The sequence below is a fragment of the Lutjanus erythropterus genome, chromosome 12 (assembly GCF_056507025.1).
Source record: "Lutjanus erythropterus isolate fLutEry1 chromosome 12, fLutEry1.hap2, whole genome shotgun sequence".
NCBI classification, from domain to species: domain Eukaryota; kingdom Metazoa; phylum Chordata; class Actinopteri; order Lutjaniformes; family Lutjanidae; genus Lutjanus; species Lutjanus erythropterus.
The window spans coordinates 34,969,290-34,991,931 of record NC_139328.1 but is presented as its reverse complement, the minus strand read 5'-3'; the positions used below and the strand labels follow the sequence as shown (position 1 = coordinate 34,991,931).

Below are 22,642 nucleotides of genomic sequence, written 5' to 3'. Positions count from 1 at the left end.
ATACAGCAAACTTTTCACAATGGAGACTACTGAAGCAACTAAACCAAAGCACAGTGAAAAAGGCAGGGACACAGCCAATACTGGCGACATCCAGTTCAATCCAGTTCAATTCAAGTTTTAAAGATTAACTCTCTTTTTGAAGGTGAATAACATTGTTGTATACCTAAAGGGATCCATCCATCCATCTATCCATTTTCTTCCGCTTATCCAGGGTTAGGTCGCAATGGTGGCAGGCTGAGCAAGGTATTCCAGATGTCCCTCTTCCCAGCAACACTTTCCAGTTCCTCCTGGTGGATCCTGAAGTGTTCCCAGGCCAGATGGGATATCTAATCCCTTCAGTGAGTTCCGGGTCTACCCCAGGTATCCTCCCAGTCCAGGAGGCATCTATTTATCAGATGTCTGAACCACCTCAGCTGGCTTCTTTTGATGTGAAGGAGCAGCGGTTCTACTTCGAGCTCCCTACAGATGTGTTTGCTCCTCACTCTATCTCTAAGACTGAGCCTACAGAGGAAACTAATTTCAGCCACTTATAACTGTGATCTCATTCTTTCGGTCACTACCCAAAGTTCATGACACAGGTGTTTGAACCAGTGACTGTAAATAAAGATGGACAACCTGTCTCCACTGCCTCCCATTATACAAAAGTGAAGCCAAAATATCCTGGATACGAGTGCTGCCATCTTGCACTGGTGACAGTGGGAGGTGACCAGTGTTGGAGCCGCGGTATCGACTTCCCTCCCACACAGCCAGCTGACTCAGAGCTCAGCTGTCAATCATGGCATAAAATCCTGTTATTATAGAATCAAATACCTAATTAAAATGAAACTGATCAGAAAAATGAACAGTTGAACAAACATTAGCATGACAAGAACGACCTAAAATGACAGACACCATCTTTGGAAAAAATTTACTTGACATGCATTTTGATGTTTTAGTCTGACACATGTCCTACTTCTTAATAACCTAACACACCAGATGGTTTGTTACAGACCCATCTCGGAAATTGTCCTCCGAAAATGTTTGGAAAAGGGCAGGTACTATGAAAAAAAAAAAAAAAAACTTGTCAAGATGATTAGTCCTGGGGGTAAGAATATGCAGTGTGAATAGCCTAATAGAGAATTAAAGAGATAGTTCACCAAAAAATGAAAATTCAGTCATTATCTACTCACCCTCATGCTGATTGAAGAGCGGCTTTTAGTTTTTTAGTCCACAGACACTGCTGGAGTTTCACAGAGAAACAGCATTGCAGAATCCCCTAAAGAATGGAAGTGAATGGTGACCAGTTTCGAAATGTAAAAAATTGCCTCCATTGTCTGGTGTAATCCAAGTCTCCTAAAGCCCCAACATTCCAAGTTGACTTGAAAGATGTCATTCACGTCACGTTTTTTGCCTAAATCCTCACTGTAGATCCTTAGCTTGAAGCCACATTCATGTGCACATGCACACTGTCTGAACTGGATGTGTGAGGTGTGACGGTGTGCACACACAGGTGAACAGCATTTGGAGACATGGATTACACCAGGCAAGTTGTACGGAGGCATTTTATACTTTTTTCTGTTGTTTTTTCTGTTTAAAAACTGGTCACCATTCATTTATATTGTTTGTGAGATTTTGCAACACTGTTTTCCTGTGAATCTGAAGTAGTTTTGTGGACTAAAAAACTAAACTTAACCCTCAATCAGTATGAGGGTGAGTAGATGATGGACTGAATTTTCATTTTTGGGTGAACTATCCCTTTAAGGGTTTGATGACTGTGTCTCACTGCAGGATAGTGAAAATGAAGAGCTTTTATTCTCTCTCTCTCTCTCTCTCTCTCTCTCTCTCTCTCTCTCTCTCTCTCTCTCTCTCTCGCTCTCTCTCAGTCAGTCTGGTTTGGACCGGGGCCGGTGTTGTGTGTGTGTGTGTGTGTGTGTGTGTGGAGCTCTGTGTCCTCTCTTGGTGCCACCCAGCTCATTCACCGGCGACACGTCGCATGGATCCAGCGCTCCTCTTCTTCATGCTTCATTCATTCTTCCTCACTAACTGAACCGCCTGCACGGGTCCTCTGTCCATCTTGGACCAGCGACCCCTCAGAGTCCTGGTGTTGTTAATGAGCTTTTGGAGACCACTGGATCGTCGTTTTTAAGTGTGAATGTGGACAGTTATTTTTCAGTAAACTTGATTTAGAACCGCTGGACTGTTGGATACGTGGGCGACCTGCTGAGCCAGTCTTGGCTTGAAGTACCTGATAATTACCTGAGTCAGTTGATTTACTGACAGTCTTCTGTTCATTGTCAGCTGCCTCTGTGCAGAGATGTGGTTCAGACTCTCGTTGATCATCCTGTGCTGGGCTGTGAGCCGACTTGATGCTCTGGAGGCGCTCAACAGCACGGCGAAGCCCTCGCTGGAGAAGATGCTGCGGACCGAAGCAGCAGACCTGAGCTCACCGGGAGAGGATGCTCCCTCCGCGGCTCCTGCTGCGGGCGCAGAGGCGGGCGTCCAGCAGCAGCAGCAGCAGCCCACCGCCGAGCCTCTGGAGGACGAACTGGACAACCAAGAGAATATCATCAGCCAGGTCAGTGGAATGTGCGCCCTTTTATATCTCCTCATCACCAAACTACATACACAAACTGGTAGTTTGATCACAACTTGCGTACAGCAAACACATAAATGCAGTACGGGAAATATTTCACAGATGTTGTGTATTAAAAAGAGACACTATTTAATTCGGCTTTATCCAACACACTAAGCAGCACCCCTCACTGTAAAATAACCAGAGCCAGACAGATATATGATGGCTGATATTATCTGCAGATATTTACCACAACCATATCAGTCTATATCAGCATCACCAACCTCCAGACCTCAACAACAGGGAGGAAAGCTTTTGAAAAAAAAAAAAGACTACACTTTATTTTACCCAGCATCTGACAAAGAAAAACAAATATATCATATCACACATGATATATTACTTCGTAGAACTAGATCTTTTTAAAGAAGAATATTTCAAATTCAGGGCATAAATCCAGTGACCTGTTGATCTTTCTGGTGCTCATCAGTAGGATTGCCCACTTGCTTGGATCAAGTAAAGTGCTATGTTGGGCTAGCAAATCTAGAAACTCACCTGCCTGCCTGGGCAAGTGATCAATAATTAAAACAGTTCAAGTAATTTTTTATGCAAAAAATTGCAGAGAAAGCAGTTTTCTGGACTTCAAATATGGATATTTCCTGCTATTCTCCATTTAGTATCATATTAAACAGAATATCTTTGGTTTTAGACTGACAAAAGAATACTTTTAACTACATCACTTGGACTTTGAAAAACCGGGATGGACATTTTTCGCTATTTCTAGACATGTTATATCTCTGTTAACCATGACAATTAACTTTAGTCTTTGTTGTGATTTGATAACTGCTAATAAACATGCTATTTGTCCAGGGGCAAGTAAAAATTGACTTTGGGCAAGTGGGTCAGAAATCTACAAGCACATAAAAAACCCAAAAATGTACATGTTGAACCTTGTCTTTACAAATTAAGACTTGATGGTCTAACAATGGCAAAGCCGTCAGGGCAGTAAAGTTTAAATTGAAAAATCGGAATTGAATTATGACCTTAAAATCAAAGGTCAAATTGAATCGTGGATTTGGAGAATCTTGACACCCGCAGTATCAGCATAAATATTGTCTGATATTAGCCGATTGTTTTTACACAACATAACGCAGGTTGTTTTTATTTATTTATTTATTTATTTATTTATTTATTTTTGTTTCATAGGCAGATATAGATATTTTTTGTTGTTCTTTTTAATTTTTATTTATCTATAATTATTAAAAACACCAGTGAAATTTTTCTGTTTCAGTGCCTTGATGTCACTTTGGACAGTAAAGTTTTTTGTCAAACTAAAATATCCTGCCTCCATTACATATCTTTTTCCTGGGTGTTTGATAACATTTCAAGGATCATTGCAATATTGACTGATAGACTGATATCAGGCTTTTTTACTCCCCAGTCATTAAGCGTCAGCTCCAAATATCCAGTATTGGCCATGCTCCAAAAATAACCACTTTAAAAATGTGTTATTCACACAATCCTCCCCATGAAAGTTGTTTTTAGTTGAAGTGAACTTCTGAATGGACCGTGCTGGCTCAAAAACTGATAGTCCTGAAAATGATGGGAAACATTAAATTGCTAGATTTTCCTCTCTCCAGCAGACCTCGCTTGATCTCATATGCTGACAGTCGGATCAGATTTCAGTGGTTGGCTCAGGAAGATTTTCCATCCACTTCATCAAGTGAAAACCACATGAGAATTCAGAGCTTTTTTTAACTGTAAATTTCTCATTTCCAGTGTGAAAATGAGATTAAGTGATTGCGTTAAACACATCAGCTTTTACTTGCAAAACTAGGTCTGTACTTTATTTTTCCTTGACACACAATCCAAACCCTCAGTTTGTGAGTTCAGCTTAAATGACGTGGTAAATCAGACCCAGAGCTGTGTGTGTGTGTGTGTGTGTGTGTGTGTGTGTGTGTATATGTGTGTGTGTATATGTGTGTGTCTGTGTGTATGGTTGTGTGCGTGCGTGTGTGTGTGTGTGTGCACCACGGCAATGGTTTGCATCCCTCTGGTGGTTGGTTATGTAATATCCCTCAGTGCTCCAAACCAAAAAAGTGCCTGTTTGTAAACGCCTGAAGCTATCTCCTTCCTGGGCAGCTCACCACTGCTGCAGCTGCAAATCATCACACACACTGCTACTCTTTATTTAGTTTTTATTCAAGTATTTTTGCTTTATATAGTAGAGCTGCAATGATTATCGATTAATCGATTAGTCAACTGAAAGTAAATTAGTTGTCAACTGTTGTCATAATTGATTAATCACTCCCTCTCTTTCAGTTGCTGGGTGACTATGACAAAGTAAAGACTGTGTCATCAGGCTCCGACTGCGAGTGTCGCTGCGTTGTTCGACCAATCAAGCGCTCCGACTGCAGCCGTATCCTTGACGGCGACCTGGCGTCTGCGTCCCAGCATTTTTACACTGTGGAGACGATAACCAAGGGAACAGACTGCAAGAAGTGTGTTTGCATGGCTCCGCCGTCAGCTGTCAACCCCTGTGAGGGAGAGTACAGGTTTAAAAAACTGCAGGAGGCCAGCAAAGATGACATTAAGGTAAAAACACACACACCACACACACACAATATGTGCAAACTTTATACTTTCACTGTTTTTCTATTGGCTCTTGAGGATTAATTATTTTGGCAACACTTATATATTAGTTAGTTAATAGGTAATAAGACCCTTATACGATGCTTATTATTGTTAATATATGTTAATAAGACTATATAAGAGTTAATAATGGTGTAAACATGTTTATTGTTACATTATAAGACATTTATACTGCATATAAGAAATGTATTCACAGTTTGTAGACTGCTGAGAATGTTAATAAAAAGCTTTATGACTTTCTTACAATTGTTTATAATAGCATTACAAACACACTGATTTTAACTAACATACCTACTATACATTTTTAAACCTTTGTTAATGTTTTGTTGTTGTTGTTTATTAAGATTTCTACATACTTCATTATGCATTTATTAGGAGTTCTAAGCAGAGAAAATGGTAATAATAATAATAATAAAAGGGTAAGTGTTAATAAGTGCATAATAAAGGATCAAGTAACATCAATAAGCATTTTTCACAGTTATGATATGGCATCCCCAAAATGCATAGTTAACTGTTAATAAGTGTATAATAAAGGATTAATTAACCTAAATAAGAACTGGTCACGCTTTAGATCAGGTATTCCCAACATGCACAGTTAACAGTTAATAAACGCATCATGAAATGCATAATGAATATGTAGAAACCTGAAAGGGATAGTTCACCCAAAAATGAAAATTCAGTCATTATCTACTCATCCTCATGCTGATTGAAGGTCAGGTTTAGTTTTTTAGTCCACAAAACACTGCTGGAGTTTCACAGGAAAACAGTGTTGGAAATCTCCCAAACAATGGAAGAGAATGATGATCAGTTTTCAAACAGAAAAAAACAACAGAATTAAAACATAAAATGCCTCCATACGACTTGTCTGGCATAATCCAAAAGTCTCCAAAAGTCCTGACATGCTGTTTGCGCATCGTCACACCACACACACCCAGTTCAGACAGTGTTCATGTGCACATGAACGTGGCACCAAGCTGAGGATCTACAGTGAAGATTCAGGCTGAAAACATGGTGTAAATAACAGTTTTTTAGTCAACTTGGCATGTTGGGGCTTTAGGAGACTTGGATTACACCAAACGATCAGTATGGAGGCATTTTGTGTTTGTATTTTGTAGTTTTTTTTTTACATTTGAAAACTGGTCACCATTCACTTCCATTGTTTGGGAGATTCTGCAACACTGTTGCCTATCCCTTTAATAAAACAACAACAAAACCTTAGTAAAGGTTCAACAGTGACATAATTGGTAAATTAGTTAACCTAAATAAATGTATTTGTAATGCTATCATAAACAATTATAAGAAACTCATAAGGATTTTATCAACATTCTCTAGCAGTTTATATATACTGTTATGTTTCTTGGCTTTTTTTTAGAATGTCTTTTAACCTGACAACAGATATGTTTATTATGATATTATTAACACTTATATAGTCTTATTAACACATTTGTGTTAGTAAGCATCTTTTAAGGGCCTTTTCGTCATTATTTAACACTTATTACAAGCAACTTAATGTAAAGTGTTACCATTATTTCTAAAGTAGTTTAGAGTTTGAGCTTTAGGTAAATACATTTTCCATAATGAAGGATTCTTCTTTCATTTTTCTGTCATTTTTTAATCCTTGTGATTTTTCCTGTTTAGCTGGCGACCATCATTGACATGTTGGAGGGCTCTCTGTATGGAATGGACCTGCTGAAGCTGCACTCTGTCACCACCAAGCTGCTCACCAGGGTGGATAACATGGAGAAGGTGGGCATACACACACGCACACACACACACACACACACACACACACACACACACACACACACACACACACACACACACACACACACACACACACACACACACACACGCACAGGACATCTGCTATACATTTAAGTATGACTCTGGGTTTTCGACCACATCGAGGTTACGTAATCACAGTCAGAGACACGTTTACTGCCAAGTAGGTTTTTACATACAGGGAGTGTGTCTGGTATTTTGGTGCATGACAGTCAAAATAAATATAGTGAGAGAAAAGAAAAGCAAACAGTTACCACAATCACAAGAATCTTAGATATAAAAAATAGAAATCTAAGTGTAAGAATATTGGTGTTAATGCAGTGGTCCCAAAATTTGGGGGCGGGTCCCCCTTGGGTGGCATGGAGCCACTGCAGGGGGGCGTGGATGGCCAGGGGAGGAATATAGAGTGAAACAAAGTTGAATGAATAGGATTTATGCAGGGAAAGTAAACAGACAAGAGTGGTGGGGAGGGGGGAGTGAACTTTTTTCAGCTTCTGAAGGGGTGCATTCCAGAAAGAGTTTGGAGAACCACTGCAGTAATGTAACATGTCGAGTCATAAAGGGAGAGTTTACAGCATGTAGTGTCCATGGTGGTGGTGTTTTACACAAATAAATAAATAAATCCATATATAACTTTTGCTGAATTTATAGCAACTCACAACACTGTGAAATTTTCCAAGAAAGTCTGGGCATTTTCTGCTTTATTGGTTACTAGTTTCTGTATTTGTAAAACTGTGCATGTTTAGTGTAAAAATGTTGTCTTCTTTTATAAATTTTGTGTAAATGGTGAAATTAGTTGAAACAGAGTGTTCAAACAGCTGCTAAATGCTGACAGGTAAACACACCTTTGACAGGAGTACCTGCTGCTGTCCAAGTGAACATCCTCACTTATTCTGTCCTCTGTCTCCATGATGAAAACTTCCCTCTGACCCTCTCCTCCCTCTGCAGTCATCGATCGTATCGAGATATTCCTTCTTTTTTTTCAGTGACAGTCTGACGCTCAGGTAACGTGGCATTAACAGCACTTGGTTTTCTTATGTCTTTGCTGTAGCAGGTCTCCCGCTGACGCTGTTAAAATGACAGAGTTTTCTTCATGTATCTCTGAAAGCAGGATGTCAAACTCCAAACTCGTAAAGTTCTCCTTTCTACTCTTTGATGCCATTTTTTTTATGAATGAACATTTCCTAACATATAGGACAGGAAGCACATCCTTATATGGTATTATTGGGGTGTTAATTATGCTAATTTTCAAGTCTTATGCACATGCGCTCAAATACGCACAGGTGGATCATTTACACAGGTATCTGAAGTTGAGAGTGTTTGGCATGTTCTTATGAGTCCTTCGTGGTGAAAAAAGTAAGATAAATTTAAGAGAAGACTAAAAAATGTTCTTACCCAGTGCCCAATGAAGCCCAGTGGTTTCTTTTTTTTTTTTTTTACAAGGAAAGAAACAATTAAATGTTTTGTTTCACAAAGTTTGTTAAGCTTCTCCTCACTCGACAACTCTCAAAATTGCAGTTTTTTAAAGGGAGTCTGGGGATGTTACGGTTACTGTGCTCACAAACAGCTCATTAGTAATTTGCATTACAGCAAACCAAATGGAAATTAGACAGATGTTTCTTGTGGATTTACAGGCTGTCAGTTGGGTAGGTGGTTCTACAATGTGGCCCAGGACACACTGCGTACACACTGCTGAAAGAACGTGGTCACAAGCTGCCCAGAGCGTCTCCGAGTGTGATCTGAGTGATCACATCTCAGTGCGTCCTCAATGCATCTTGGCTGCATTCACACCTGAACACAGAGCTGTCCAGCTGTGATGGGCTCACCCAGGATGCCTGTAATAATAGGTGTGAACAGTCCAGTGTCAGTGAGGGTCTGGGGCTTTGTTGTTGAGGCCAGCTGCAGTCAGGAAGAGAGTGTTTTTTTGTGGCGTGAGGTTTTGGTCCTGATGGACCGCAGCCTCCTGCCGGAGGGGAGTGTTTGAGAGAGTTTATGTCCAGGGTGGGAGAGGTCGGCCACAATCTTTCCTGCTTGACTCGCCTCAGAGTCCTGGAGACGTACAGGTCCCAGTCTTGCGTGCAGGGAATGTAACTCCAAACTCACTTGAAAAAAATCTGCTTTCCATTAGGAAGAATGCCACAGGGTGTTACAGTACACAGTAAATGGAAGTTTTCAGGCTTTCCTTCAGCCAGAGACCAGAGCTCTAAAAGATACTTACACACTACATAATAGATAATGGAAAAAGTAATAAAAAAGGATAAATGACTTGTTGACTGTTTAAGAAATTGGAGTAAAGTGTTTGCAGAGGAAGATGCTCCTCTAAAAGATTAACATATCAAGTTGTTTAATTTCTTCAAATGAGGCAGCACATTGGACATCAGGGTTCTACTGGATTTATAATATCTGTTTTAAACAAAATACTTTATATTATGTCGGTGCTGCAGTGGTTAGCACTGCTGCCACACAGCAAAAAGGTCCTGAGTTCATATAGGTTAATTGTTGACTCTAAATTGTTCAGGTGTGAATGTGATTGGTTGTCTCTATGTGGCGATTTGTCCAGGGTGTACCCAGCTGGGATAGACTCCAGCCCCCCGTGACCCTTCCAGGATATGTGGTTATGGACAGTTAAATTGAGTTAAAGTACTAGAGTACTTGCTTTTAAAAATACTTAAGTATTCACAAGTACAAATTATAAAGTAAATTTTCTAATATCAATACATGCTGTATTGTTTTCATGATGCATTTACAGAAGCTTGTAACTCTGAAACCATCTAATGATGCACTGACCTGCTTGTAGAACCACTCTGCTACACAAAGTCTATAGAAACACCTATAAAAACTTCAACATAGAAATACAATCAAAAACAAAAAGGACAGTTATTGTCATTTTCTGATGTAACTGTATTAAAATCACATGATAACATTATATTGAAGCTAACTGTAAGGAGTTCTACAAGTCTGTTAAATAACTGAGATTTCTTTCTGTCCTCAGAGGCAGTATATATAAAATAAAAGTATGTATAAAAACAATCAAATGTTAAAAGCTACCTGGAATAATGAATAATTATAATAACATCTTGAGATTTAATTTAGTCTTTCTCCTGCTGTCACCATTACCACTTTTTGTTTGAATGAAAGAGGGAGAGTTTGCGTGTTCTTGTTAGTGCGTCTGGACGTATTTCTGCTTTTACATCAGTCCCATTTGAGAGGAGCTACTGTGATTGGTTTCCTTCTGTGAGGAACACAGCATGTGACCAATTGCATTTTAGAAAAGAAAAAACACCAACAGCTGACTTCAAAGCTTAGTCGAAAAGTAACAACAACCTTCCTAGAAATGTAGTGAAGTCAAAAGTACAATATCTGTCTTTGAAATGTAGTGGAGTGAAAGTCAGAAGTTTCCAAAAAAACAAATACTCAAGTAAAGTACAGATACTCAAAAAATGTACTTAAGTACAGTACTCAAGTAAATGTACTTTGTTACTGTCCACCACTGATTAAAAGTAATTACTGCATACAAATCAAGGAACAGAAGAGAGAGTGATGGGCATTAGGGCTGCACAATTAATTGCAATCACAATAAAATCACATCATGGCCAAGTGCAATATCCAAATCGCAGAACCAGAACCAAAAAAGGAAAAATGTGTTAGAAACCAGCATTATAATGAGGTACTGTAGAGCTGCAGAGGCGACCTGGCCTAAATGTTGTTCTTCAGATAAAAGAAAACATGTTTGTTTGGTTCAGACCACAATAAATATCACATCATCATGATTTTAACAGGGCTTCTTTTCAGTGAACATGAAAATTGTAATGCAAAACTGATCATAACTGAATAAACACAACATGACTTGTGCAGCCTTAATGAGTATCCTCTCATATCTGTTGTGTGGTCAGTCTTATTGATAGTGATGTACCGATCCACTTTTATCCAGTTCAGATACCTGAATTTTCTTCTGATACCCGTACATAACAGATACCGGGACTGTTCACATACAGGCAGAGAGAGAGGTGAGCGAGTTTAGTGTTTATGTTGCTAACTTCATGCTCCAGAGTCTTGGACTCACCTGGAAAGTAGACAAGATCAGGCGGTCGCAGCAGGAAGCAGTGACAAAAAGCTGCGGTCAAGTCGGACAGTTTCCGGCAGGCTTCAGAGAATACACAGGAAATGACTGTAACATCCCGTTAGTTCACCTGTAGGATAATCTGCAGACCACATTCATAGCTGAAGAAATAAAGTGTGTTGTTAGACGCTGATTGAAGTTGAAATAGGAGAGATCCCTCTACTGTCCCATGATCCTCTGTTGTTTTATCTGTCTTGTAAAGCACTTTGTAACTGTTGGTTTGATAAGTCATATATATAACTTTTATTATTATTACCACGCACAAAATATATGCTTCATTGCAGAACATAAGACTAATATATCCACCATAAAATATTACAGTTATGCAGAAAATTATTAGTTTGTACAACTTTTATACAGTTTTATACATTAGTTTATACCATCATCTCGGACACAAACCAGCATACATTGTGCAGCGATTGCTGGTGATCGATTCTGCGCAGGCCTGGCTCATCTTGAAAGATGGCTCCCATTTCCCATCATGCCTTGTTGAATAAATTGTTAAGTTTGCTATTTTATGTTCCAAAAATGTTGAAAGTGTTACTTTTTGTTAGTGTTCGTAACATTTTTTTTTTCAGAACATGGTGATTTATGTTACCTGTTATTTTGTAGCTCGATTAGAATGAAGTAGCTCGTACGTTCGTTCCTTCACACCAGCTGTATTTTGCGATTGTGTGTCAGTGTTTGTGTTCTGTGTTGCATAGTAGTATACAGTTGGTGTGAAGGCTGCTTTTTGCGCTACTTGGCATAAAATGTGTACCTCATAAAAATAAGAGACTAAGGAATCCACATCCATTGTGTCCCCTCAGACACTCAGACCCTCAGACATCTACTTTGGGGGGTTCGAGATCAGGAGTCATCAATTGGCTCTCAGCTCTTTACTGTGACATGTTACTGATAACCAGCATTAACTGTCAAATGGAACCAAGACAATGGTAGAGGAAACACATGGATTGATTTGTGAATTAATGATTATTATAATAATTAATAATTAGTTTCATAACCAATGAGTGAATTACATCAGTATCGGACTCTGATACCAATACTGGATCAGACTGGTCCCAGCTTTACTCATTACAATCATTTTTACCATGAACCCTCAGGCTTCCTGTCAAAAACATTATGCTAATACTTTGTTTTGTGGAAGAACAGTTGCCTCCTTCATTAGCTAGGTGCAATCAAAACCCTACGGTATAGGTTTTTGGGCATTTAACATTTATGCAGACTAAAAATTCCTCTTAGCATTTCCTCATTTCAAACTCTAAAAGTAGAAAATATAAAAAAACACTGAATAGCGTCTTTGTGGTCAAACTTTGTAAGCTCAAACATTCAACTTAACATCTAAAAGTCCTGTGGGTGTTCAGCTGGGTTGAGATCCGGTGATGGTAATGACATATCATTTTCATATTCATCAGACCACTCAGTGACCACGTTTCCTGTACTGTTATATTTCTCAACTAATTCATTCAGGTTTTTATTTTTATTTGTCACCAGTTTGTATATTCTTTAAGTGGATTCTGGTGTCTTTGTGAATCACGCTTAGTAAGGACTGTATGTGCTCTGTCATCCTGTCTGTGCACTCCAGGCTTTTGCTGGAAATTTTACTGAAAGAGCAAGAGAGAAAGAGCGAGCTAAGGAAAGAGCCAAAGAAAAGGAGAAAGAGAAGAAGGCCCTGCAGAAAAAAAAGAAAGTGAATGATTTGGAACGTGCGGGGCCGAAAAGTGGAGCAGCTGCCTACGCTAACAAGCAGGTACTATTGTCTGAAAATGTGTCTGAAGACTGCCTTACTGTTTCCAAAAGAAAAACTACAGAAATGTTCTTGTCATGTTGCAGAAAAATTATGAAGGTCAGATGAAGAAGTACCAACAGCAAGATGGCGTGGAACAACAACAGCCAACCAAGAATAAGACAGCAACTCAGAAGCCAGTCAAAGACAAGACAGAGCCAAAGCAGCCAATCAAAGACAAGAACAGCATGGTCATCAGGGGAGTGACCTTTTACAAGGCAGAGGAGGAGAGCTACAAAGAGGAGGAAGAGGATGAGAAAACGAAAGGAAAGAGCAGTAAGTCTCATTTATGACTAATAATGCTGCTTTTATGTCACATTATGTTGAAAAAGTATTCTTCTTCTGTGGTCAATCACTGGAAATACCCTAAATATGTATTTTTTTATTTAAATATGCAACCCAAATTCCAAAAAAGTTGGGATGTTGTGTAAAACATAAATAAAAACAGAATGCAAATCACTTTTGACCTATATTCGGTTACATACATTACAATGACAAGATATTTAATGTTCAAACTGTTATTGTTTTTTGTAAAGATACACTCATTCTGCATTAGATTCCTGCAACATGTATGTAGGGACAGAGGATGCAAATTGTTGTTAGAAGTTTCAAAGTTTTGAAAGTGAAATTTTTTCTCATTCTTGCTTGATATACGACTTAAGCTGCTCAACAGTTCAGGGTCTCTGTTGTCATATTTTGTGCTTCATAATGCACCACACATGTTCAGTGGGAGACAGATCTGGACTGCAGGCAGGTCAGTCCAGTACCTGAACTCTTTTACTATGAAGACACGCTGTTGGAACACGTCCACAATGTGTCTTGGCATCATCTTGCTGAAATAAGCAGGAACTTCTCTGAGAAAGACATCAGGGATGGCAGCATATGTTGCTCCAAAACCTGTATGTACCTTTCAACATTAATGGGGTCTTCACAGATATGACATTTACCCATGATGCCATTGGCACTAACACACCCCCATGCCATCACAGCTGCTGTCTTTTGAAGTTTGCGCCGGTAACAGTCAGGGCCCCGTTTCCCAGAGCCTTCATAGCGCTACATGCGTTGTAAGTTGTAGTTGGTTAGTGGATGGTGATTTTCCTCTTTAGCCTTGAGGACACGACGTCCATGATTTATGAAAACAATCTGAAATGTGGACTCGTCAGACCACGGCAGACTTTTCCACTTTGTGTCAGTCCATGTCAGATGAGCTCAGGTCCAGAGAAGTCTGCAGTGTTTCTGGATGTTTTTGATAAATGTCTTTCTCTTTGCAGGGTAGACTCTTAACTTGCAGTGTTTACTGGCAACGGTTTTCCAAAGTGTTCCTGAGCCCATGTAGTAAATATTTTATAGAATCAAGTCAGTTTTAATGCAGTGCTGCCTGAGGGGTCACAGGTCATTAAATGTTGGTTTTCTTGTCTTGCTCCTTATGTGCAGAGATGTCTCCATATTCTCTGAAGACTTTTGTTGCTCCTGTCCCAACGTTTTCTGAACATGTTGCAGACGTCACATTCAAAAACCAATAAAGTTTATCAGTTTGAACATTAAATATTTTGTCTATACTCAGCTGAATATAGGTTGGAAAGGACTTGCAAATTATTGCATTTTGTTTTAATTTACATTTTACACAATGTCCCAACTTTTTTGGAATTGGGGTTGTATTAGAAAATAACCTAACTATTTCTAACTATTACTTGCTGTATGTTGGTACATACTAGTGATGGATGGGTCAGGGTTTTTTAATGCCCACACATGCCCGAGCTGAAATAACATGCATTAATCAACCACCCAAAACCTCCACCTTTACTCATTATACTGTAGTAGCACAATTGTCAGCACTGAGCAGCTGATCCTGCTGCTGGGAAGAGAGAAACTGTCAGAGCTCTCTTTCTCCCCCACCCACAGTAGTGGGTAGAGGCTAAGTAAACAAATGAATTGTTCCAAACGGTGTTCTTTATTGTTGAATAGCAGCAAAACAAGTAACCCTTCATTACAGATATAAACTCTGTCTCTCCTTTTCTCTCTGTAGCCTACATTTGTAGTCTGTGCTGTATTTTTAGCCTGGTTTTTAGTTGCACTGTGTTGAAAAAGAATAGAGTGCAGAGTTCCAGGATTTAACATATTATAATGAACCAGCTGAGCATGTATGTGTTTGAGAAAGACATAGAGAGAGGGGTAGAGAAGGTAGACTATTGCACGCGTTGTTAACTTATGAGGAACATAATGCAATGTTGCTTTATCACCCACCTGCCCCAATATGATATTTTCTAATAAGTCGACCTGAACTGGTCAGCGGGTTGTGGGTCGACCTGTGCATCACTAGTACATACTCAGTGGAAAGTGTGATTTTTGATGGAACCCCTGGCAGGTGATCATTTTTAAATTCTACACATAGTGGCTTGAAATGTTTTTTTCCCTCTTGGGGGCAGTGGAAACAAGCAGTGAATGTAATATAAACATATTATCATCTAAACTTGCTAGAAAACAAAGCATACAAAGCAGCATTAGCATTTCTTTGGAATCATTCTGTGTCCACTCTCTTTTAGCTCAGAGGCCACCAACTCCTAAGGCAGATATCTGGCTCTTTAGCAGCTAATTGCTCCCCTATCTTCACCAGCTAGCTGTAAAATGTGTCTGTCTGCTGTTTGATGTTGAGCAGTGGGTTTATTAGAGCTCTTTCACTGAAAGGAGCTGCCTGAAAGGACAGCAAAGTTGCGGGCCATAGAACCAAAACAATGGTCTGAAAGACATTAAAATTCTTTGAGACCAAAAGTTGAGACTAATAGTTGGGCGATACATCTCTGTAGGTTCATCACTATGGCTGACCCTGTTAACGTAAAACTGGTCACGTGATTCATTGTTAACATAAAAACACTGTTTATAGACACTTTAAGGTTATGGATATGTTCCAATTCTGGATTTAGTAAATCCATAACCTCCTAACGATAGTAGTATCAAGTCTTGGCGATCTCATGATGCATGTCCACAGGAGCATGAGTCCGTGAATGGGAAGTGTGGACATGGACTATCATTCAACAATAGGATCTTCTCATAAATATATGATTTACTAACCCTAGTTCCCTGCAGATCTTGAATTATCAAAGCAACATTTGTACCCGAAAAAGGATGTGACAGTCTCATAATTTTAAAAAAGGCCTAATGCCAGTTCAAACTGACAGTTTTAGCAGGCAGATACTGTCTAAATCAACATAAAACTGTCTTCTTCACTCTGTAACTTTCCTTCTTTTATAGTGACTCAAACTGCAGATGCTTCAGTGGACTTACTGATCTCTGACCAGTTCCTAGGACCTTCAACCACTGTTAAGACGGATCTATTAAGGACACAGAGCAAGCCTGCACCCACCCAGCCACCGACAGCTCCCCTGACTACCAGAAAACAAACTACAACCACAACTACAACCAAACCAGCTCCCACCACCATCAAACCAACAACTGAACTAACTACTAACATCCCAACAACAACTCCAACACCAACAACAACCAAACAGACAACTACCTCCCAAAAAACTACAACTACTACTCAGCCTACCAATCAGCATACCGTCTCATCATCAGATACCAATATACAGCCACAAATTGATGCAGTTCCCACAGCAGCACCTCAGCCAGGACCCAGGAGTCGACTCAGCTGGACGGAGAGCCCCGCTGACCAACCAAAGACCACAAAAAAGCCTGGTAGAGATACATATAATACAGTAGTTTGTCTGGTAGTGAGCACACATTTTATAGGATTTTAACACTGAAATAACTGGAAAATGCTGGTCATATTATAGTCTTCATTCACATTATCGCTTCTGGTGTGTGTTCTTGCAGCAGTGTGTAAGGACACTGTGGCCAGCATCTCTGAACCCGTCCAGCACAACATTTATGGGCTAAGTGATGGAGCCTGGATGAGAGATGCTCGCGGCCATGGCAACGTCATCTACCTTACCAACGGTCACTATGGCAGCATCCTCCATGAATTTCGAGACATGGACGCCTTCAAATCAGGTACTGGACTTGTTTTTGTGTGTGTTTGTGAAGGAGGAATTAACCCATAAATTATTTTCAACAATGCCAAGACATTAGACCATGTCGACTTTTTCACAGTTTAGAGCATCTTTTGCTGCTGGTAACATGACATGACTGAACGATTTGTAATTGCAGTTTGCAGGCTGGAATCTTTTCAACTCTGCTTATGAATCATTCAACTACTTTTTCTTGAGACAAATCTGCCTGAGCTACTGATTAATTTTCATTGCGTCCAGTTTTCTTTGGGGTCATTCCTATGTTCTTAGGGTCCGATACCAAGCACCTATGTTCCCAGGGTCACTGCACATAATGGGTTGGAGTTAGGAGTAGGTTTAGGGGTTTGCATACGACATAGGACCCTGGGAATATAGGACCTTGCGAACTTGGGAACTTAGGGCCTTTGGAACGTAGGACCCTGTTAAGTTAGGACCATGGAAACTTAGGACCCTAGAAACATAAGACCCTGGGAACATAGGACCCTGGGAACATAGGAACATAGGACATTGGGAACTTGGGATTCTGAGAACATAGATACACTCCCTTTTCTTCTGGTCCATTTGGATCATCTTGCTCTCAGTTCTATTTGGAGTCAAACTGAGTTTTCATTCAGATAAACCAGAAACTGTCTTCAAAAATTTGTCTTGCACTCTACAAGTGGGACGTCCGGTGGCCTGTTCAGTGAGGCGTCCTCAGTCCTTGGCGGTCCTCCAGCCTGTGACTTTTTGCTGCATGTCTTCCCCCCACTCTGTCACCCATTTCCTGTCTGTCTAGAGCAGTCCCATCAAAGAATCTTATATAACCAAGAAACAAGATCAGTGCAACTGCCATAGCCTAGTCAGTGTGTTACAGTCACAGGTAACAGTTACTGTACCGTTTATTTAATGCAGAAGGCCAGTTAAATATTACTAGAAAAATATATTCTATGGATAATGAATGCATCATACCTTGATATAGAGTCACAGTTACACTGGTCCTGACCTGCTGCATGTGTGTTTTCTGTGTGTTCTTCCTGCTCAGGTCAGGCGACTAATTCATACAAGCTGCCCTACAGTTTTACTGGAACGGGCCACGTGGTGTATAACGGAGCTTTCTACTACAACCGCGCCTTCAGCAGGGACGTCATCAGATACGACCTGAGACACAGATACGTAGCTGCCTGGACCACACTGCATGATGCTTTACTGGAGGAGCAGGCTCACAGGACACAAAGTGAAGTAAGAACCATGCTTTAATTTATGTAAGTGTGGTAACTGATTTCACTGTGTGTGAAACTCCATGGGAGGATTTACTGGTGGAATATACACTGGGGACACTTCAAAGGGGTCATAAAAGGTCACTGAAGGGAAGAAAAACGCTGCAAATCACTAAAGAGTTCAAAAGGCCAAATAGTGAAGAGACGAAGCAACTGCTGGAGCTGATTCTGGACTTTTGTTCTCTGTTTAGTTCAATTCATATTTGCAACTAGAATATGTCCGGATTTACTTCTTGCTCAAATATATATATAAAAAAAAAAATCTTAGTTAAGCATTCTGGGAAATACTATTATTAGCCTTGTTTCCAAGAGTGACATGAGAAGATCAATACCACTCTCACATAAGTATAGAGTTGCAATTGGAAGGCTGTTAGCTTAGCTTAGCATAAAGACTGTATCAGCTAGCCTAGCTCTTGTTCAAACTTACCTCTCACTGAAGCTCACTTATTAACATGTTGTCCATTTAATGAAAACATCATCAGAAATACAAAAATGTCAATTTGAGCTGACATTATGTGCTGTAAATATTTCTTTACAAATATCGGCCCCGTACTTCTGTGCAGTGTGCAGCTACAGTGCAGGCTGCCAGACACGGCTTGTGAGCACAGGTTTTAGCATGATATTCTGTACAGTCATGATGGCACTAAACCTGGCTGCCTCACTGTAATGACAATATTATTAAAAAGTATTCACACCTTCTTAAATAATAAATTGTAGTTAGGGTGGAGTCACATTAGGTTATGGGATACAGTGGGTTAGATTGTGAGGCCTGTTTCGTGTCTTTTCATTTAAGTTGGGCAAACAATGTCCTTATCATGATTTTGATATTGATCTTCTCATTTCCCAAAATATGGAACTTTTCATTTAAGAGGCAGGATTTAAGCCTGCTATAACAGTTTTTTGGCCACTTTGGAGCAGGACAAGAAGCTGTGAACACAAAACTAACATCATCACCTTTTAGAGGTGGGGTGAACTATTCTAATCCAGTAACACTTTTTTTTTATCAAATTCAGCAAATATCTCCTCACAGCTCTCGAGCTCCCCCCAGAACTGGTAAAAAAAATCTGATGTTTCTACACACCCCTGACAAAAAGTGTCTCAGCCCGAGCCACACAAACATTACTCTAGCTAATTAGCGACAGGTCACGTTGGTGGCTGCGTGCAGGCCGAGGGTGGGCAGAGGGGGAGCGAAAGGATCTCCTGAAGGAGCGGTGGAGGAAGATTTGTTTGAGTTGAAACATAAACAATATTTAGAATAGAGCACCCAACCTTTAAGTCAGTATGTAGGACTTAACATCTGCTTATTTATACATCCAGTGGACACAGACCGAAATTAATTTGTGGTGAAGTTTTCACTAAGTTATTGTTTTTGTATTGTGTGGTTTCTGTATTTTATATAGATGAAGGCTTCAAATAAGCCCTCTGGGTCTTTTTCTCTCTGCAGTTTGCCTTTTTTTTGTATATACTTTTTAAATTTTGCATAATAGAAATAAACAGCTGCTGTGGGACAAAAACAACACAAATGAGAGTGTTGAGAGTGAACCAAAAGTATGTCCAAAAGTCATGTGTCTGCAGACCATACATATATAGATATTTTGGAGATGTCCAAAAATTGAGATATACTGGGATATGGTTTGTTATGTTATGAAGGACATTCTGCTAGAAAAAATTGTACAAAAGGCACAAATATAATAATAACTTTATATATGGATGTATTTTATAGTTTGAGATATTTGCCCCTCTGTAACATGTCATTTTTCCAGGTGGAGTTTGCTGTGGATGAGTCCGGCCTGTGGCTGCTCTACCCGGCTCTGGACACAGAGGGCTTCCATCAGGAGGTAATCCTGCTCATCCACCTCCACCCCCGAGACCTGCAGCCAGTACGGACCTTCCGCACAGGTCTTCGCCGCGGTCGCTACGGAAACAGCTTCCTGGTTTGCGGCGTGCTTTACGCAGTGGACAGCTTGGAGCGTCACTACGCTAACGTGACGTACGCCTTCGACACGCACACGTTCACGCACACCGTGCCGAGCCTGGCGTTCACGAACATGCACTCACACACTTCCCAGCTGGCTTACTGCCCACTGGACAAGAAGCTGTACGCGTGGGACGATGGACATCAGATGATGTACGATGTCATCTTTGCTTATTAGCACAAAGATGGAAGAAATGATGATCAGAATGACAGAAGTCATAGCAACGCTGACAGCTGAAGAAATGCGACCAGAACTGAACAGATATTTTCTTTCTAACTGACTGTGGATCAGTCTGAGTGAATGTGTTTTTATGTGGACCTCAGTTGCTGCTTTTCCTCTCACACCAAAGTCTTAACCAACAAGAGCAGCACTTAACTCACAGGAGAAGTCAGAAAACAAGTGGAAACATATTCACATTTGGAAAAGGACTAAACCCCAGGGGTCATATGAATGAATGTAAATACACATGTACACATCTTACTCTGGTTCTCCGAATGGAAACTTCCCTCATATTTATGAAAAGTTATGTATGCCTGTTCTTCTTGCATGTGTAGACTTTGGTGGAAAAATCACTGGGGGATTGAGTATGCAATGCAAGTATACAACTGTCCATGTTTAACCAGACACAAATTACCCTGTTGTTAATCCCATTCTTCAAGAAAATTTACTTCCAGCATTTGAGGTTGTGGACAAATACACTTCTTCTCTCATTAAGTTCTATACAATAATGGAGAAGTTTTGTAATGCTTTACACAATGACATTTATGATTTAATCACAGGGTTACTGTCTCAGCTTTGGGTTCAAGTCTACAGAGCCTGTACTGATTACTTTTTTTTTTCTATCTTTGAGTTCAATTCAACTTTTTTTAAAATCTGAACTCAAAAGAAAAGATGCCATTGGTTGTATTGTGGGACATGTAGCATTTTTTGGGATTTGAAGTCAAGATGTCTTGGATTCTGTTGCATCACTATGTAGCCACTCTTTTCCCTTCCCTGAACAACTTTGCTGTTATTGTGTTAATTCATTAATTATGTATTCACAACATCAAATCACATGTATCTGTAAAGGCTTATGCCACTAAAAATCAGCAGCTTTCCTACTGTAATGGTACCAAGTCAGAAATATAATGTCGGGTAAAACCTAATTTGTGTCTATTTGCAGCTTCAGAGGAAGGTCATTCTGATAATGACGGAAGAGTCAGATTAAATATTCACTTTATACTTTAAGAATGGTTTGCACCAACAAAGATTAATTTAATCTAAGATTAGTTCTAATCAGAGTTCAGCAAAACTAGATTTAAAATGAGTACATCTGGATTAATGAGAGCTCTGTTGTACAATTAAAAATGAATCTCTGTTTAGTACATCAAAGTTTATTCACCTCTTCTGTGTTCCTTACAAAATGTTACATTGTTTGCCAACTAGGTAGCTTAAAAAACAAACAAACAATACATTGTTTGTTCACTAGCTAAAAAAATAACAAAATGTTACATTGTTTACTAACTTGCTAGCTAGCTAAAAAGTTAACAAAACATTGCATTGTATGCTAGATGGCTAGTTAGCTAACACCTTAACAAAACATTATATTGTGTGCTAGCTAGTGAAAAGTTAACAAAGCAGTACATTGTTTCCGTGCTAGCTAGTTAGCGAAAAAGTTAACAAAACATTACATTGTTTGATAGCTATCTAGTTAGCTAACAAGTTAACAAAACATTAAATTGTGTGCTAGTTAGCTAAAAAGTTAACAAAACATTACATTATTTGCTTGCTAACTAAAATGTTAAAGAAATATTACATCATTTGCTCACTAGCTAAAAAGGTAGTTCATGCTAGCCTAATTAGCCTAGTCAAGAGAAGCTTGAATGTCTTTTCCTTTGAGAAAGATTTGTTGGCTGAATTAGTGGAGCCATACGGGCAAATAATAGTTTAAAAAAAAAACAGTCAACAGCACAGTAAGGAAAAAAAGACTGCCTGACAGGAAGTGACAGCAAGAAGAGACGCCTCATAAAACTTAACTAGGTTGAGTCTGTCCATCATCTTTTTTAGAAGAACCTGATCATTTTGCTCAATTCATTTTAAAAAGGCAGCTATTTTTAAAAATAAAACCTCCTCCTTTGTTAAGTTTAAGTTTGTATCGGTGCAACAGAATTAAATGTGATCCAGGTTTAGTGTAAAAACTAAACTCGGGTTTAAAGGGAGGTTTAAATTAATCTTACTTCATTTTAAGCTATTAAGTTTTGTGCAGTGTAATTTAAAGTTAAGCCAGGTTTAAAAATAATCCTTGTTGGTGCAACCCAGCCTAAATGTTGCATTTAATGTCAGTATAATAATGCCTTTATTTTTCAGTATGTAAAGAGGCTGCAGCCTATTTTCTTAAATGGTCAAAGTGTGTATTATGTTTTTTTTTTACTGTATGTCTGCTTAGCGTGGTGCATATTTACCTTCCTTCCTGTCTAATGTTCCTGTCATAAGCTGTTAGTGCAGGTGGGAATGGAAG

At 39.4% G+C, this 22,642-nt stretch overlaps 1 protein-coding gene across 1 annotated transcript; it reads left to right on the top strand.

Moving 5' to 3' along the window:
• Positions 1-1,885: 1,885 nt before the first annotated feature.
• Positions 1,886-20,661, top strand: olfml2bb (olfactomedin-like 2Bb). Its single transcript, XM_084732112.1, has 9 exons — positions 1,886-2,554; positions 4,871-5,143; positions 6,839-6,946; positions 12,688-12,852; positions 12,936-13,164; positions 16,138-16,581; positions 16,720-16,896; positions 17,935-18,131; positions 19,933-20,661. The coding sequence occupies exons 1-9, from the start codon at positions 2,294-2,296 to the stop codon at positions 20,320-20,322; spliced, it is 2,244 nt and encodes a 747-aa protein (XP_084588238.1). The 5' UTR covers positions 1,886-2,293; the 3' UTR covers positions 20,323-20,661.
• Positions 20,662-22,642: the final 1,981 nt, after the last annotated feature.